The sequence below is a fragment of the Leopardus geoffroyi genome, chromosome A1 (assembly GCF_018350155.1).
Source record: "Leopardus geoffroyi isolate Oge1 chromosome A1, O.geoffroyi_Oge1_pat1.0, whole genome shotgun sequence".
Classification (NCBI taxonomy): Eukaryota; Metazoa; Chordata; class Mammalia; order Carnivora; family Felidae; genus Leopardus; species Leopardus geoffroyi.
Window position 1 is genome coordinate 110,261,698 of NC_059326.1, and position 17,558 is coordinate 110,279,255.

Genomic DNA, 17,558 nt, shown 5'->3' on the forward strand with positions numbered 1-17,558 from the left:
AGGGACCTATGTTCAAAGTGTATAGTCACAACCCCCGAGGAGACTCCTTTGAGAAGCACAGCTCACTGCACAGGAGTTCACTGCCCTGTCCAGACCTACCAAGGCCCTACAGCTTGCCATCACAACCACAGAGAACTGCCTCACTCGCACCAGCAGCTTGTAAGTACCTGTTAACAGAGGGACCCACAAGTCCTCAGAAAGAGCACAGTAGCTCTCTGAGGATGCTATTTAAGGAGAGCAAGGCTTCCAAGGGCGCTGGTGAGAAGAGGATGTGCAGCAGGTAGGGCAAAGGCGTCCTGAAGCTGTGGGATCCACAGCCAAACAACCAGGAAGCCCCTATACCTGTGATTTTGCCTTATAAGTGCAGATATGACATAGAGCCCAGTCAGCCCTGGAATGTGCCGGACGTCTAGCACTTTTTCAGCGCTTGCTGTGTGAGAGGCAGGAGAGGCCAGAAAGAAGAGTCACGATCCATGCTCCCCCAGGGCTCATCCTGCACAGCAGCACGAGAGCTGCCCACCCTCCACCACCCTCTGCTCTGAGCACAGACCATATCCACCCATGCTGTGTTCTATGGTGCTGAAGCCCCGGGCAAGGAGTCACACAAGTGCAATTCAAACAGCAGCACGAAGAGCTGCCATCATCAGTCCTGAGCTGTACCCAGAGAGGTCCTGCTTCTTCTAAATCACTGCAGAGAGGGACGCCTAGGTGGCTCCGTCGGTTAAGCATCTGACTTCCGCTCAGGTCATGGTCTCATAGTTTATGAGTTCAAGCCCTGCATCAGGCTCTGTGCTGACAGCTCAGAGCCTGGAGCCTGCTTTGGATTCTGTGTCTTCCTCTCTCTCTCTGCCCCTCCCCCACTGCTGCTCTGTCTCTCTCAAAAGTAAATAAACGTTAAAAAAATTTTTTTTAAATCACTGCAGAGAGCTGAAATGGCCCAGGGCTAGGATGAAATAGCCACAAACCCAGAGCCTTGCAGACCTCTGATCAAGGAATATCCTATATAGGGACAGGAGTGAGAACTCAGGCTCACTCAGGCTGTCTTAGTCCACTGCTAATCTTTCCAGGCCCAGGCACTTAGAATTATCTCGGGGAAACTCAGGGAACAGAAGCTTGGGGTGACCCACAGCCTGACATTCCTCTAGCTAAAGCTGTGCATGATCCTTGGGAAAGGCCCCTAACTTCAATCCCTGAGCTTTCTTCTGAAGCATTAACTGAAAGGAAATAGAAAGGGTTGGTGACTGTGATGCTCAAGGACAATTTCTAACCCCAGTGGCCAGAGAACCTTAATCTGGGGAGAGGAATTTTAGGTGGGTTGTCCTTAAGTTCTTAAAGGCAACAGGAGAAGAGAGTTGTTTGGTTCTTCTGATTGCGGAATCAAGAAATTTGAACAAAATGTTAAAGACTCTGACAGAGGATAGAATGGACACGGGCTAAGTTGTGCCACATGTGCCATCTACTTCCCACTGGAGCTGGGGCAAGTGGGTACAATACAGTTTCCCAGCAGCTGAAAAAGGGCAGCCCTGCCCAGAAAGAGCCAATTTCTGTGGGGTTAGAAGCTAAAAGAGATAGATGTCACTCAACTTTCTGAGGTCCCCTGACTGTAGGAGAGAGCTAGCAAGCTCCCCTGTATGTGAGTGAGGGTAGAATGGTAAAGGAAACTTCATCTCTTCGCCCAGATGGCAATCTTGATTTGAAAAGGACCTACTACTCAGTCAAATTTGGATAGCTCCCTTCTCGAATCCCTACATCTGCAGCCATTAAAGAAGTTACCTCAAAAGAAGCTAGGAGTTTATTAATCTGTTTTATAGAAGAGAGTTAGCCAGTTCACATTATACCAAGACAGATTATGCAGGCAACTGAGAGATCCAGAAAACATCTGCTAAACAAAATCAAAATTAATGGTAAACAGAATGCAACTCTTGATAGCTGAAGTTCACCCAGATGCAGAGAACTATAAGGGGGCTATTAGAAGCAGCTGCCAATTAGGGACTAATTCCAAGAATTTTCAGAAAGGGAGGCTCTAGTCACACAGTGGGAACTGGCAGGTTATGTTTATTTAGGCGATTTGCATTGCTAAGGAGTCAGAGGCACTGGGCTGTGTGACTGTCACTCCTCTTTTTCTTTTCTGGGAAGACAGCAGCATCCCTGCTCTCAGGTCTCCCTCACAGCCCTGCTGGAAGCGAGGCCAGGCTGGTCTGGACTGGAACATGTAAGTGATCCATCACTGGGAGGGTGGATAATGCAGTATGACACTGGTGCCCACCCCAAAACTCATAGCCTCTAATCACAACACAATCACAGACATCTGGAATAGTTTATAGATCACCCATGTTCCTAAGAGATGGCTGACAAGGGCTGAATTATACTGGCCACTTGCTCAGCTCACTCAAGTGTTCTCTCATGGTGTAATTCAACATGATGGAGTCAGTTAGAGAAAAGTACTGGTTTGAGTAGATGAATTCGGGCAGACACAATCAGCACTGGCCCTCACAATGGACACAGGAGTGTCTTGGAGTGGTGAAGTCGGCACCTTTGGTTGAAGCCTTAGACGAAGTTGAAATTAAATTGTGGATGCCTAGAGGGGGGGGTAAGAACACCTGCAGTGGAAAGCAGATGAAGATGCAGGCATGTCTTCTCGCGGTGAGCACAGGTGGGTCCTGGGAAACTAGGGTGATACAGGACTGCCCTGAAGGAGGAAGGGCTCAGTCAGCTGGGGTGGGCATATGCCCTTCCCAAAAGACATCCTACAAGTCTTGCAGTCCTGCCACACCTCCTGATACTATATATTTCCCTTCAGGTTCCCCTGAGAGCCCTTACCACAAATCCGACTTGGAAAAAAGTGACCCCTAGACAGTTTTCTTCCAAGAGTCCCTCTTAGCTCTCTAGACTTGGCAGTGGTCACAAATGAACAGAAGAGAAGATCAGTGCATTAAAGGGACATTGGTCCAGAGGGAGCCCTAGTTCCCACAAATAAGCATGGAAAACAAGGAAGGAGTCTCATGTGTAAGATGCTCTCCTCTCTCCTCTGTCATGGGTTGCTGAGGTTCACAAGACAGAAAGACTAATGTAAAAGCTCTCTGAAAACTTGAGAACTGATAAGTTATTATTATTACTATGCCACTATTCTGTTCATGCAATGCACATGGAAAGCACATGAGCCAAGTCATGTGCTCATCCTGGGCAATGAGGAAGCACTCTTTCTGCCTGAACTTCCTAGAGTAGACCTTCAAAGGACATTGCATGGGATGACAGCCCTGAGATGGTCAAAACCAACAAAATTAAGGCACCATAGGAAACTAAGTTTGAGAAATGCTGCATATTATACCCACTTGTGAGTCATATTTAAACATCTTAAAGGTCTAATAGGTTCTGCAGTCAAAGTAGGAACAACCAGCACAATATTGAGTCCAGCATTGGCCAAGTGCATTATTTTCCTAGGGCTGCTACAACAAAGCTCCACAATCTGGCTGTTTTTAAACAAGAGACATTTGTTTTCTCACATTTCTGGAGGCCAGAAGTCAGAAGACAAGGTTTTGTCAGAGCCACATGACTTCTGAAAGCTTTAGATGATTCTTCCTTGCTTCTTCATAGCTTGTGGTACTTGCCAGCAATCTCTGAAATTCCCTGGTTTCTAGTCCTCCCTCCTATCTCTACTCCATCATCACAGGGTGCTCTCCCAGCATTTCCCTCTTCTAATAAGGGTGTTACTGATAGGATTAGGGCCCCCTCCTAAACCAGTACAATCTAATCTTAACTTGATTACATACTTGACAAGAAAACTATTTCCAAATAAGGTCACATCCACAGGTTCTGAGTTAAGATATTAACTATCTATTCTGAGGACACAATTCAACCCATAACACAAAGCTTATCTGAACGTGGAACACTTTGATCAGTTAAGAATATCCAATGTATATCCACAGAACACTCCTTAAAAAGTTCCGTTCTCAAACCAAAGCACTCAGTGCCTCACTTGTCTGTCACTGGAACAGAATCAGAGTGAAAAGACAATACACATTTAGCAATGGGTGGTTTGCACTTAATTCAGAAAACAATTCTTGAGCAACTAGATCCCTGGACTGGGGCCATGAAGAATCTGCGATGAATAAGGTGAGGGTCTCTATTCTTAGAAAATGACATGATAGGATCCCTTAACTCCAAGATAAGGTAGAGTAAGTTAAACACTTTAAAAAAGACAGTTGGAGATATGAGGGAGAGGTGGGATTTCACAAAGATTAGGGACCAAGAGCGTTCAGGGTGCAGGAACAGTGTGATCAAAGCTAGAAGCAAGTAAGTGGGCCACAATCTGAGAACCCTAACACCACGGGATCTAAGGCTGAGAGGAGTGCAGAAGGAAATAAGGCAGACAGCATGTCTAAGGCACACAGTACATTTGAGTCACCTTAATGATATCCAACCCCACTGCGATTTAGCCTAGACTCCATTCCCACTGCTAATTCTCTCTCAGTTCTCACTTCACAGCCTTGGTCTGTCACCAGCAGTTTCGAAAAGTCACGTAGTATGAAGTTGTGGCTCCTCATCCATGTGTACCACTGAACCTGGGATGGAGATGTAGTATTAAAACAAAAAAATGGGAGGGGCACCAGGGTGACTCAGTCTGTTGAGTATCCAACTCTTGATGTCAGTTCAGGTCATGATCCCAGTGTTGTGGGACTGAGCCCCATTTCAAGCTTTGCGTTGAACATGGGGCCTGCTTGAGATTCTCCCTCTCCCTCTCTCTCTCTCTCTCTCCCCCCCTCCCTCCTTCCCTCCCTCCCCCTCTCTGCCTCTCTGCCCCTCTCCTCTGCTTGCACATGCTCTCTCTCTTTTGCTCTAAAATAAAATAAAAAAATTAAAAAAAAATTTTTTTAATGGGATAATATCTTGGATTGTGTGACCCAGAAGCTATCTCCTCCAGAGCTCTCCAAAATCTCCTGGGCCTGGTAAACTAGGTAGAAAAATTCAGCATTACTTAATTGTTGCTCTTTCAATTTTAGCTGTGAAATAACCCTAAGTGGTTGTTACGAGACAATAATGTCTTTTTTTTTTAATGTTTTATTTATTTATTTTGAGAGAGAGAGTGAGGGGAAGGGACAGAGAGAAAGGTAGAGAGAGAATCCCAAGCAGGCTCCACACTGTCAGTGAAGAGCCCAATGTGGGCTTTGATCTCATGAACTGTGATGTCATGACCTGAGCCTAAATCAAAAGTCGGGCACTTAAACAACTGAGCCACCCAGGCACTCCAATAATGTCTTAGTTTTGTCTGTAGAAATAATCATTTATTGAAATATTTGTAGTACGTTTATTATTTTTATACTTGTACCACTCTTCTGAAGATTAACAGCCCCACCATTCAAGCAAGTGAATTCTCAGGACTTAAAATACTTGGAATCAACCTGTAAGGTCCCACTCTTACTTCCTTCCTTCCTGTCAGGTTATATGCGTTGGCATTCAGGCAGTATGCTATTTCAGGGACTCTCAAACACTCAACTTTGACAAAAACAAGCAAGAAAGACATCAGTTCACAACGGGAGAAAATAAGTGTACGTGATGTCAGGACAAATTTGCCAGTACAAACCCAAAGTATATGTTCCCAGTCAGCCAGTTGTAAGAGCTGCTGCTTTCAAAGAGAAGTTATGAATGAATAGAGCACAGCCCAACCACACCTTTGCTCAAACTCTAACAATATCAGTGTTCAGTGGATTTGGAGCCTGAGGTCTCATCAAGCCTTTTAATGCCTCTAAGCAAAAATACACATGATTTCCTCATATCCCAGCCTTACCATTAAAGACATTTCACACTGTGAACACAAGGACAGTAAAATTCCAGAACAGTCAGGTTTATATGCGATTCCATAATGCAAATTAATTCCAAAAATTCATACTCAGGGCTATCGACATGAATTAAATAGTATTCAAAACCAAATTTCATGCTGACTTCTCTGCTTAAGGCTATTTTCTTTCCAATTTACATGGTCATCAATAAGAAACATGTCCTCACAGCCCCACCCATATCCATCCAATTTCATATAGTTTTGATATCCACACAATGCAGTTTACCCTACAGATGCAGTTCAGAGGGTTTTGAGCCCAAAACAAGAGATGGTGCCAAATGGGAATGGAAGCCACAAAGTTCATCCTATGGCCACATTACCCAGATCCTTTGAATCCAGGGTTCCAGCACCATGAATAACAGGAATCAACAGGTTGGATTCGTTTACCAATACAGATAGTAGGGAAGGCTTAGGTTTCCAAGCTCTAGAAACATAATTTGATAACATGACATTCTATGTCTTTCATACTGGTGCTTAAAAGAAGAACTAATCATGAGCCAAGGATATATTTAATTTAGAAGCCAATAAGAAACTTGCTCACATTTTTTTCGATTGCCACTCTTTTTAGAGACAGGGCTACAGAGAAGTTTGTGGTTAAAATGAAAACCCATGGTCAGACCCTAGATCAAGAAGCCACTTTGATTTCTGACTTCATCTTTCTATCCCTGCAATAAAGAGATGATTGGCAAAGATTCCACAAGTCATACGAAAGACATCTTCTTATAGACAGAAGGTACTGCTGCAAATGAGTAAGGGAAACTTCAATTTCCACTAAGACATTTCAGAAATCACCACCCATATACACTTACCTCAGAGACCAGAAAACAAATGTGCTAGAGGAACTGGTAGGGAAAATGAACATCATGGAATTGTTTCAAAAGGGAAAATAATTGGCTATTTCTATTTCAGCTTAGCTAAAGCTGTAAAAATCTAATCAGAAATATTTTTCACAATGCCATCTTCTCCCAGATATTGAAATATTTCAAATCATAAATGCTTTTTTTATTGTTGATGTTGTTTTCGCTTCATGAAATCAAATAATTACTTCCAACTTCACTCAAAAATGAGGCTTCTCTCAAGACTGCAAACATGATCATGAATAAGCCAGTTCTCTAGACCTCACCTATGATGCTTGAAGGTAGAGGACTTCATTTTCACAAGCAAACATGGCTTTCAGTTCTTACAGTTCTCAGAGACAAGTACCAGTCAGCACCCAGAAAAGGCCACATGAAATTTCAAAGAACAAGCTTCCCATAGGCTGAAGTTCATCTTAGCTTCAACAGACTACTTCCAAAATGTCAGCACTGAGAAGGAAATGGGTATGCATGCATTTTCCCTACCTTCTCTTCTTGTGACTTCAAAGCTTCTGGACTCCTGCAAGAAAAGAAAGATTTTGTATTTCTGAAGAATAATTCATAGGTACAGATACTTGCAAAGATCTCACCTTTGTTACTCATTCACTTATTCGCAAAAAGGTGAACAATCTCATAAGAACATGACATTCGGCAATGCTGGGTCTACTAAACTCTCCACACACACACACACACACACACACACACACCTGTAAATGTAAACAACTTGTTGCTTTGGGGGCTTAGCCAACAAATATATTGTTAATCAATCAGTTTTTAAGGAACAGAGCCAGTTCTCATGGTCTTCCTTATGTGGAACCTGGGCTGGTACCAAGTGTTAAGGAAGACCTTGTCACAGACTGATACCACATCTTCCACCTAGACTGTAGGTTCTGTAGGGCTTGGGGAAAACATAAGTAGACCAGGGCCAGAATTATCCGACCTGCAGTAGGTTGTGATTTGTGGTGCCATAATGAAGACCCCCCAGTGCTTCTGTGTGGGTCAATGGCATGATGTAGCAATGGACTATGCTCAACTCAGTAGTTTCCAAAGGATGAAATCCTAAAGACAATTTGGACAGCCAGTCTGTGCCACCGAACTAAATTAAGCCCTTGATTTGTTTTGTTTTATTTTTTAATTCAATCCCATCTTCCTGCTATGTGTAGGTGAATAAGCAAAGTGCTTGAGAAGTTACATAAGTGAAGCAGACAGAATTCTGCATTGAAAACATTCACAGTTGAACAGAAGGCTACAGAACAAATACAAATTACGGAGAAGTAAAGGGGTGGTTTTACCTTGAAAAAAAAAATACCAGTATATTAATATTCAGGTGGAAACATAAAGAAAAGGCTTTTTAAAAGAACCTTTGAAAATAGCACTGCAGAATGGGCAGGCTTTCAGACAAGAGTAAGCAGGAAGCAGGAAGAGGCCCAGTGAGAAGTAATGGGGAGAAAGGCTGGGAACATATACCATGGTTTCACAACTAACAAAAAGTACCCACAATTCAGCACAAATAATGGGTTTAGGATAAAAAGCTTAATGTTGAGAGTAAGTTGAAAAGCCAAGCTAGCAACCAAAGAAGAGAAAATAAAGTATCAAGCTTATGCCAACTTCTCACCATCATAACCAAGAACACCATTCAGTACCAGCACTTTTTAAGCAAACAACATGTTTTTCACAACTTAGCATTCTTGTCTAGCAAACTTTTGGGGTCAGAAGGCAGAGGCAGTAAGAGAGATGAAACTGACGAGGCAAAGTTTGTTCCCCACCCCCAAATTACATTCTTAGACTGCCACCTCTGTAATGAGCCAAAAGCCTAAGTGGAGACCAATGGAAAATATATGCTATAGGCCAGCAGCCCATCAGCACAGCACAGTTAAACAAATGAGCTTCTGGACGCTAGTTCCTGGAGGGGCACTCACCAGCTCAGGGTTCAGAAGAGGGAACACAGAGAATGGTAAGTGTTATGACAGATATGTAAGCTGCAAGGCACGTCATACACAGAGCTAACCCAGCCCCTCTGATACTGCTCCTCAGCTCTCTGCTCCAGGGGTTGGCACCACATCCCTGGAAATAACTAGTATTTTTGGAAGAGGAGAAATGCATAAACAATGTGTACACCTCAAGAAGAATTTATGGATGTTTTATTGCAATTGCACAAAAGTGATAAATTAAGGAAAGCAGACATCTGCATAATGCTGTGTCTTTTTTTAAATAAAAAGAAGTAGTTTTAGTATTTCCTTTTTTTTTTTAGTTTATTTATTCATTTTGAGAGAGAAAGTGCAAGCAGGGAACGAGCAGAGAGAAAGGGATAGAGAGAGAGAATCCCAAGCAGGCTCTGCACTGCCAGCTGAGGAGCTTGACATGGGGCTTGAACTCAGGAAATGTGAGGTCATGAGCTGAGTTGAAATCAAGATTCGGTCATGTAACTGACTGAGCCACCCAGATGCCCAATGTTGTACCTTCTTATGTAACAACATGGTATCTTTAATAATTTGTTCAAGTCTACTATCATTTCTTTCAAGAGTATAATTTTTCTGTATGTATTCTAAATATTCCTTTTTTGCATATCATTTGTTATCACAAATAGAATTTCTCTTTGATTATATTTTCTAACTGCTTTTTGTTTGTAACATTGTAATTAATTTTTATACATGGATTTTTAACCAGCCATTTGACTAAATTTCTTATTGCTTGAAATAGTTATTCCATGGCTTCTTTTGGGGTTTCCATTTATGTATTTATATAATCTTCAAATACCTGAGATTTTATCTCTTTCTTTGCGATTCTTAGGTCTCTTGTGTCTTTCTTGTCTTATTGCTTTAGCTAATTCCTCAATCTAATGTTACATGCTGTGAACATCATGGGCCTACTGGTTTGGTTTCTGACTTTAAGAAGAAAATCTTTACTGTTTCCCTATTAAGGGAAACAAAATGGTGACTTTTGGCCCAAGGCATGTTTATCCTATTAATGAAATACATGCACATTTTATTGAGTCTTTGAAATAAATGTATGTTCTGGCTTGTCCTTTTACTTGTTTATTTATTGACTGTTTCCGTCCCTTGGAATGACAGTTGGGATGGCGCCAGTATCTTTTTCATTCTTGTATCCTCAGGGCTATAATGGAGCAGATGCTCACTATTTGTTGAACAAAAAATTTAAAATGTGTGTTGAGTTTTAGCAAGTATTTTTTTCTGGATTTATGGAGGCTTTCATGGGATTCTTTTTCTCCCTTGTACTATTAATATGATGACTTACCTAATAGACTTCATGGTATTCACCTGTCTCTGTGTTTCTGGAATAAGTATTTCTTAAACATGATGCACTTTTTAAAATATATTACTGGATTCTGTTATTATGGTAAATGTATTTGCATTAATATTCATAAATGAAATTGGTATATTATTTTTAGGTGCCATTTTTCTCAGATTTAGAAATTAAAATGATACCAGCTTCATATAATGAATTCAGAATTTTTCCTTAAACTCTGCTCTGAAATAGTTTAAGTAAATGGGATTATCAGATCTTTAAAAGTTTCTTCAACTTCATTTCTCAGGTATTAATTAAAAGGGGAGGAAGTAAAGGGTCAGAGAGGTTAAATTTGTCCAACGTCTCACATTTTGGTCAGTGGCCTGCTGGGATTTAAATTTCAAACCTTATGCACTTAACAGAGCTTATGCACATCTCCACTTAATTTATAGAGGTAGTGTGAAATCAGATGACAGATATTTTCAATTCAGGCTATGAAAGAAGAGCTTGCAAAGTTGGATTTAAAAAAAAAAAAAAAAGTTTGTAAGGCATGGGAGAAAAACAAAGCAGCCAGAACTTAAATAGTCAATATTCAGAGAGAATAAAAGTCCTTTGAGGTGCTACATTTTCCTCTTAGGGTACTGTTTTGCATAAAGGCTGGGGGGAAAAAAAGTGATGGTTTAGGGTTTAAATAAGTCTGAGTTGAGAGATACCAGAGTTGTGGCTATCAAAGTAGCTAGAACTTGAGGGTCTGAAATCCTGGAAAGAACCAGAAGGAAGTGAGCCCAATAATCTGCACCCAGCTTCCTGTTGAGTTATAAGATTATGTCTGAGCTGCACGTATAAAGGCAAGAGGATGACAAACAAGCAAAAATTAGTCTCAAACAAGCTAAAAAACTAAGACTTTTTCCAAGCAAAAGTGACCCTGATAAATGCAGCTTTTAGTTGAGATCATAAACTATCAAAGAATTTCTATCCCTAGTAGATCAAGATGATCTGCCAGTATTCTAGGACTAAAAAACAAAAGTAAGGGGCACTGGGGTGGCTCAGTTGGTTAAGCACCTACTCTTGATTTCAGCTCAGGTCATAATCTTGCAGTTCATGAATAAGGACCTGCACTGGGCTCTGTGCTGACAGCGTGGAGCCTGCTTGGGATTCTCTCTCTCTCCTTCTATCACTGCCCTTTCTCCCCTCACAAAGTAAGTAAATAAACTTTAAAAAAGAAGAAATAAAAAGAAAAGTAAATCCTCTCTGGAAGACAAAATTATCCACAGGCTTTATAATTTTTCATACATAATTTCCAACACTCAATCCAAAATTACAGTATGGCAGGAAATGAGATCAAATGACTAAAATCCAATAAAAATATACAGCAAAGATAGACTCATACTTTATCCAGATTCCAGAATTATCACACACAAGCTCTAGAATGATTATAACTAATCTTCTCAGGAAAATAGAAGAAAAGATGCTGAATCTCATCATAAAATCGCAATCCATTAAAAAGGAATCAAGTGAAAATTCTAGAACTAAAAGTTAAACACCAAAGAATTCAACAGATGGATTTAACACAAGATTAAACACAAGTAAGAGTAAGCTAGAAGCTAGAGCAGCAGAAAATAATCAGATTGAAGATCTTAAGGGAGAAAATAAAGAAGGAAAAATTTTATTTTATTTTATTTTTTTTTTAATTTTTTTTTTTCAACGTTTATTTATTTTTGGGACAGAGAGAGACAGAGCTGAACGGGGGAGGGGCAGAGAGAGAGGGAGACACAGAATCAGAAACAGGCTCCAGGCTCTGAGCCATCAGCCCATAGCCTGACGCGGGGCTCGAACTCACGGACCGCGAGATCGTGACCTGGCTGAAGTCGGACGCTTAACCGAGGGCGCCACCCAGGCGCCCCAAGAAGGAAAAATTTTAAAAAGAGTTTAAGAGACATTAAGGACATGGGAAAAGGTTCAACAAGCATGTAATTAACAAATTTGACCTACGTCTATTGCGAAAGAAAGAAAGAAAGAAAGAAAGAAAGAAAGAAAGAAAGAAAGAAAGAAAGAAAGAAAGAAAGAAAGAAAGGGTGGAAGGGAGGGAGAGGGAAAGAGGGAGGGAAGAAGGAAGCATAGAAGGAAAGAATTTGAAATTGAGCAGGAAACCACACACATCCAATTTTGGGGTTGATAACAACGATGTACATGAAACACTGTAACCAACAACTGCATACTACTTATTCACCTCAATTGTCCCTTCAACATTTATAAAAACTGACCATATGCTGAGCCATCAAGAAGTTTCAGCAAGTTTCAAATTACTAAAATCATATAGAAAACAAATACAGTTTTGTTACTATAGTGAAATTAAATTACAGGTCAATAACAGTTGGGTATGGAGAAAAATCTCAAAATATTGACCCATGGATTTATAAGTATGTCGCATAATTTCAAAAAGTAAGTCACAAAAGAAGTAAGGCATTTTGAACTGAATGACAATTGAATTGTGGCATTTAAGAAAGTGTGGGATGTGGATAAAGCAGAGCTTTGAGGGAAATATAACCTTAAATGCCTATGTTAGAAAACGGTAAAGGATAGAAATCGATGACCTAAGCATCTATCTCTGAAAGCTGGGAAAAGGACAATTTAAGTCCACAAAAAGTAGTAAGAAACAAATATGATAGGAGCAGAAATCAATAAAATGAGGGGAAATATATACCATAAAAATTTAAAGCCAAAAGTTGGTTCTGTGAAAAGATTAATAAACTTGCTGGATCCCTCCCCAAGAAGGAGAAGGGAGGGAGGGAGGGAGGAAGGAAACAGAATTTGAAATTGAGCAGAAAACCATACATATGCAGCTTCTGGGTTGATGACAAAAGTGTCAATGCAATACGATGGGAAAAGGATGGCTTTTTTCTTCTTTTTTTTTCTTGTTTTAAATATTTTATTTTATTGATTTTTTTAAATATATGAAATTTATTGTCAAATTGGTTTCCATACAACACCCAGTGCTCATAGGATGGCTTTTTTCAACAGATGGTGGGAGATCAACTGGATATCCATGTGGGAAAAAAAAAGAACCTCTTATAACAAACATAAAAAGTATGTCAAGGTGAACTGTAGATCTCAACGTGAAAGAAAAAACAATTATGTTCCCACAAGATACCTTAATAGAGGATCTTCACCACCTTTAAGCAAGTGAAAATTTCTTAAATGGGATGTGAAAGGTAGCACCATAAAGGAAAAACATGATACACTGGACTTTATTAAATGAAGATTTGTGTTCATTATAAGACAGGATTAAGACAGTGAAAAGTCAAGCCATTAAGGGTAATATATTTGCAATACACATACCTGTACACAAAGTACTCATGCAGGATATAGAAAATAGTTTTGCAAATAAACAAATACAAATCACGTAACTAAAAAATGAGCAAATGCCTTGGAAAGGAAATTCCCAAGTTAAAACCACAGCAGGACACTGCTATCCACAAACAAACAAACAAAAAAACAGTAACACCAAATGCTCACAAGGATACGGAGCAACTCTAATTCTACTCCTGAGGAATCAGCACTGGCAGGAGTCTCCTCACTGGTCTGAGTGTCAGTTCGACAGGGCTCCTACCTGCAGACCAAAGCTGCTCCCTGCCGCCAGTGCGGTTAGTTATCTCAGGGGTTCCTTTTTTTGGCCGTTTTAATCCTTTAATACCTGTTCAACCAATTCCCTGTATTAAATTCTATTAAAAGAAAAACAGTGTGAGTTCCATTTTCCCAACTCAACGGTTCCTCCCCTGGGTAAGTTCCCAACATAAGCTGGTCTGCAAGAGCATCAAACAGTGCAGGTAACTGCCCATTACAGTGCAACACATAATAGCCAAGAACCATCCAGATGCCCACCAAAAGAAGAAGGCGTAGATAAATGTTGGCATATCCATAGAATGGAAAACTTCATGGCTATGCCAGAGAACAGATACAATACGCAATAACTGAAATCAACCTCACAGACAGGATTTCAACTTTGACGTCAAGCAAAAGAAAGCAGACACAGAAGAGCACAATTTGTAGGATTTTATTTCTCTAAAGTTCAGAAGCAAAGAAAAGCAATTCCTGGTGACAGATTAGTGGTCACCTTTGAGAAGATTATAACTGAGGGGACACATAGGTGGTTTCTGGGGTGCTGAGAATGTTCTAAATTGTGATCTTGATGGCGGTCACATGGGTGTGTCCGCTTTGTAAAAATTCATTGAGCTCTTACGTTTAGGATATGTACAATTTGCTCTATATAGGATATGCTTCCATTAAAATTTAAAAACGAGGGGCACCTGGGTGGCTCTGTAGGTTAAGCGTCCGACTCTTGATTTTGGCTCAGGTCATGATCTCACGGTTCTTGAGCTTGATCCCCATGTCGGGCTCTGTGCTGATAGCCCGGGACCTTGTCTTCCTCTCTCTCTGCCTTATTTCCCTCTCACTCTCTCTGCTCCTCCCCTGCATGCACACACACTCTCTCTCAAAAATTGGGGCGCCTGGGTGGCGCAGTCGGTTAAGCGTCCGACTTCAGCCAGGTCACGATCTCACAGTCCGTGAGTTCGAGCCCCGCGTCGGGCTCTGGGCTGATGGCTCAGAGCCTGGAGCCTGTTTCCGATTCTGTGTCTCCCTCTCTCTCTGCCCCTCCCCCGTTCATGCTCTGTTTCTCTCTGTCCCAAAAATAAATAAACGTTGAAAAAAAATTTTAAATTAAAAAAAAAAACATTCAAATAATATAATAATAATAATAATAATAATAATAATAATAATAAAAGATGAAATAGAACAAAGCACCCAACAGCACAAATCAGGAGTCTGTTGAATAGAGGGAATAAATAATTTACATATGAGGAAGGTTCTATTGAGGGAAAAGGTGTGGTGTGCTCACCATCACATGAGTAGTAAGTAAGTGGCCAAGTCAGGGCTACACTTCAGTCTCAGAAATCTCAGCCCCACACTCTGCCATCTCAAAGCAAATCTCAGCCAGTATTCAGGAGACATATGACAGGGATTAAACGTTGAGACTCTGAGTTGGAGGATCTGGGCTGGATCCTGACTTATTCCTGCCAGCTGTGTGCCTGCCATCTTTGGTGAACTCCTTCATCCTCCTAAACCTCAGCATGTTCATCTGTAAAATAAGGCAGGCATGGTAACTTCCTGTCAGAATAGCTGTGGTGATTAAGAGAAGTCATAATAAGCCGACACCATGCTTAGCATGGTGGGTGGCATATAGGTGTCCTCAAATGGTGGCCATCATCATTGTTATCACCATTAATGAAGACAACTAAGGCAGAGAGGTGACGGGCTCATTTGGGGAGGCAAATGACTTCAACAGCTCCATCAATTATTGAAGCTAAATAAGAACGTGCCTTTCTAGTACTTGAAAAAGCAACCCCCCGAAAGCTGTAGCAGAATGATATAGAATAAAATTCATTGGCATAAATGACACCACGGCCCTGGATGCATTGCCTAAGGAAGAAATTATTTGCTACAGAAGCTTCAAACCAGATGGTTATAAATGAGAGTTAGCGCATGGGCATTACTTAATGACTAAATTTCTTTAACTAAAAATCTAATTTTATTATGGTATAAATCACACTTTCTTGAAGTAGGGAATTAATTTTAGATTTTTCATTCACTGTTCATAACCTTTCCATGAATTTGACAGCCAAATCATTTTAAATGTCATTTAACCAATACAATACAACAGCTTTATTCCTCATTGTACCCTTCCTGAATCCATTATCTTCCACTATAATGTAGGAGAACTTAAGTAAAAAATTACCATTCCATAAAGCTGTATTTTACTGTGCAGTTGAACTGCATAATCTTTATTTTTGAATCAATATAATGTGAGTGCTGAGTAATATTTTTCATAATCCAAAAATCTATTACAGAGTCTCAGCTACCAAAGAGTATAAATGAGGATCCTGAGATTCCATCCTTGGATCCTTGTCACGTCCACCTTAGGCGATGCTCAGGCTTTCAGTCGTGTGTCAGGCTCGGGTAAAGGGAGGTGGAGCATGGCCACAGACCGAAGGCACAGCTCCTCATCCACACGTCCAGCCATCCTCGGTTAGAGGGAAAGTCTCAGTCTGTCACTCAGAATATTAATGGGATTTGGTGGCTTCTGGGAAAATGCTGGCTCTGTGGGTTAGGAAGACAGGGATCAAAAGCACCCAATACCAAGAAGAGAATGATAGGAAAGCACCAAGCTGAGGGGAGCTGAACATGGCCAGGTCTCCACTCACAAAGTAGATGTGAATCTGGTGCAGATATGGCACAGGCTACTGAGGTCACCAGCTGCCAGCCCTCTGCCCACACCAGTGTCCTGACAGTGAGCCCAGGACACACAGTGTCTCAGCCCGGCACCAGAAGAGCAGAAGAAGCCCCTGCTTCACAGATCCCCGGCCCCCAATGCCTGAAGAAGCTATACAACAAAGTCCACAAGCTCTATTTATAGACCATTTCGTCCTGTTGAGATCAAAGCTTTGCTAACAGAACTAATCATTATTGAAATTCTGACAACTAAATTCTAAGTTTTTCAGAGCTGAGATGCTCTTAAAACTAATGCTTCTTTAACAACCTTTCTTACAGTCTTTCATTTATTCATTTGAATTTTAAAAACTTTAACCACTCTCATTTTTGCTAGCAAGACACCACTCTGCAATTAAAGTCTTCACTCGGACTGACAAAATACAGCTAAATAAAGGGATGCCTTCTGTAGCCTGTATTCCTTTACTGACTCCCATATACTGAGCACAAACCAGCCATTCTGTACACTTTATCTCATTTATATGGTTCATTTCAAGACAGGAGGAAAACCGCCTCATTGTTAGATTTCCCAGCACATCCTGTCTGGGTCTTCAAAGCCAGATGACAAGAGGATTAGGGGATTAACCCTAAACTCAAGTGCTAGCTTAAAAGCCAAGCTGAATTATCCAGCAAACAACAGGATTTTGGGGGGGGGGGCACGGGGAGGGTAGAATCTGAACATCCACTCTGCCTCCTGCGGTCATGTGGAGCCTGTGGCAAGTGCTCAAGGGCATCTCCAAAAAAGGAGATGTGGGCTCTTGAGAAATACCACCTAGTCCAAGGGTCAGCGATCATCCTTGAAGCTCGCATAGAACAGAGGAGCCATATAGGGTAAAAGGATGTGTGTCCTCTATGGTACACTGCCTTAATGCCTCTGAGGTGTGTGAAAGGAGGCAGAGTCACAGCACTGCACCTCAATGTGCCTTGGAAGGTGGACACAGGGCCGGTTCCTTCCACCTTCAGCCAGCAGAGCCCACATGCTGCCTCATCAGGGGAAGCACACCTGTGCTTCTCAAGAGACCAAGAAAGAGAAGGGTGGGGCTGGGCATGGGCCACACACAGGCAAAGGAAGTGACCTTCTCCAACACTTTGGGGCTGAACCACAAAGATACACTTAGCCAACTCTGTGTCCCTTCTATGTCCTAGCTAACAATAAATCGATCTGTGTAAGGGAAGTGCTGCTTACACAGGAACAGAGAGTTTAAAAGGTAGAAGCAAGAGACCATGTATGAACGATTTTGAAAAAATACCAAAGAAATCTCTGTACCATTAAGGTATAAGGCATTTATTTAAAAAAA

At 41.2% G+C, this 17,558-nt stretch overlaps 1 protein-coding gene across 3 annotated transcripts in view; it reads right to left on the minus strand.

Moving 5' to 3' along the window:
- The window catches only part of FSTL4 (follistatin like 4), a 591,179-nt gene that overhangs the window by 366,703 nt on the left and 206,918 nt on the right, over positions 1-17,558 (minus strand). For all 3 annotated transcript variants that reach the window (XM_045488893.1, XM_045488882.1, XM_045488902.1), the window contains one exon: positions 7,177-7,210. In XM_045488893.1, the coding sequence (XP_045344849.1) occupies positions 7,177-7,210 (34 nt within the window). The remainder of the gene's footprint in view (positions 1-7,176; positions 7,211-17,558) is intronic.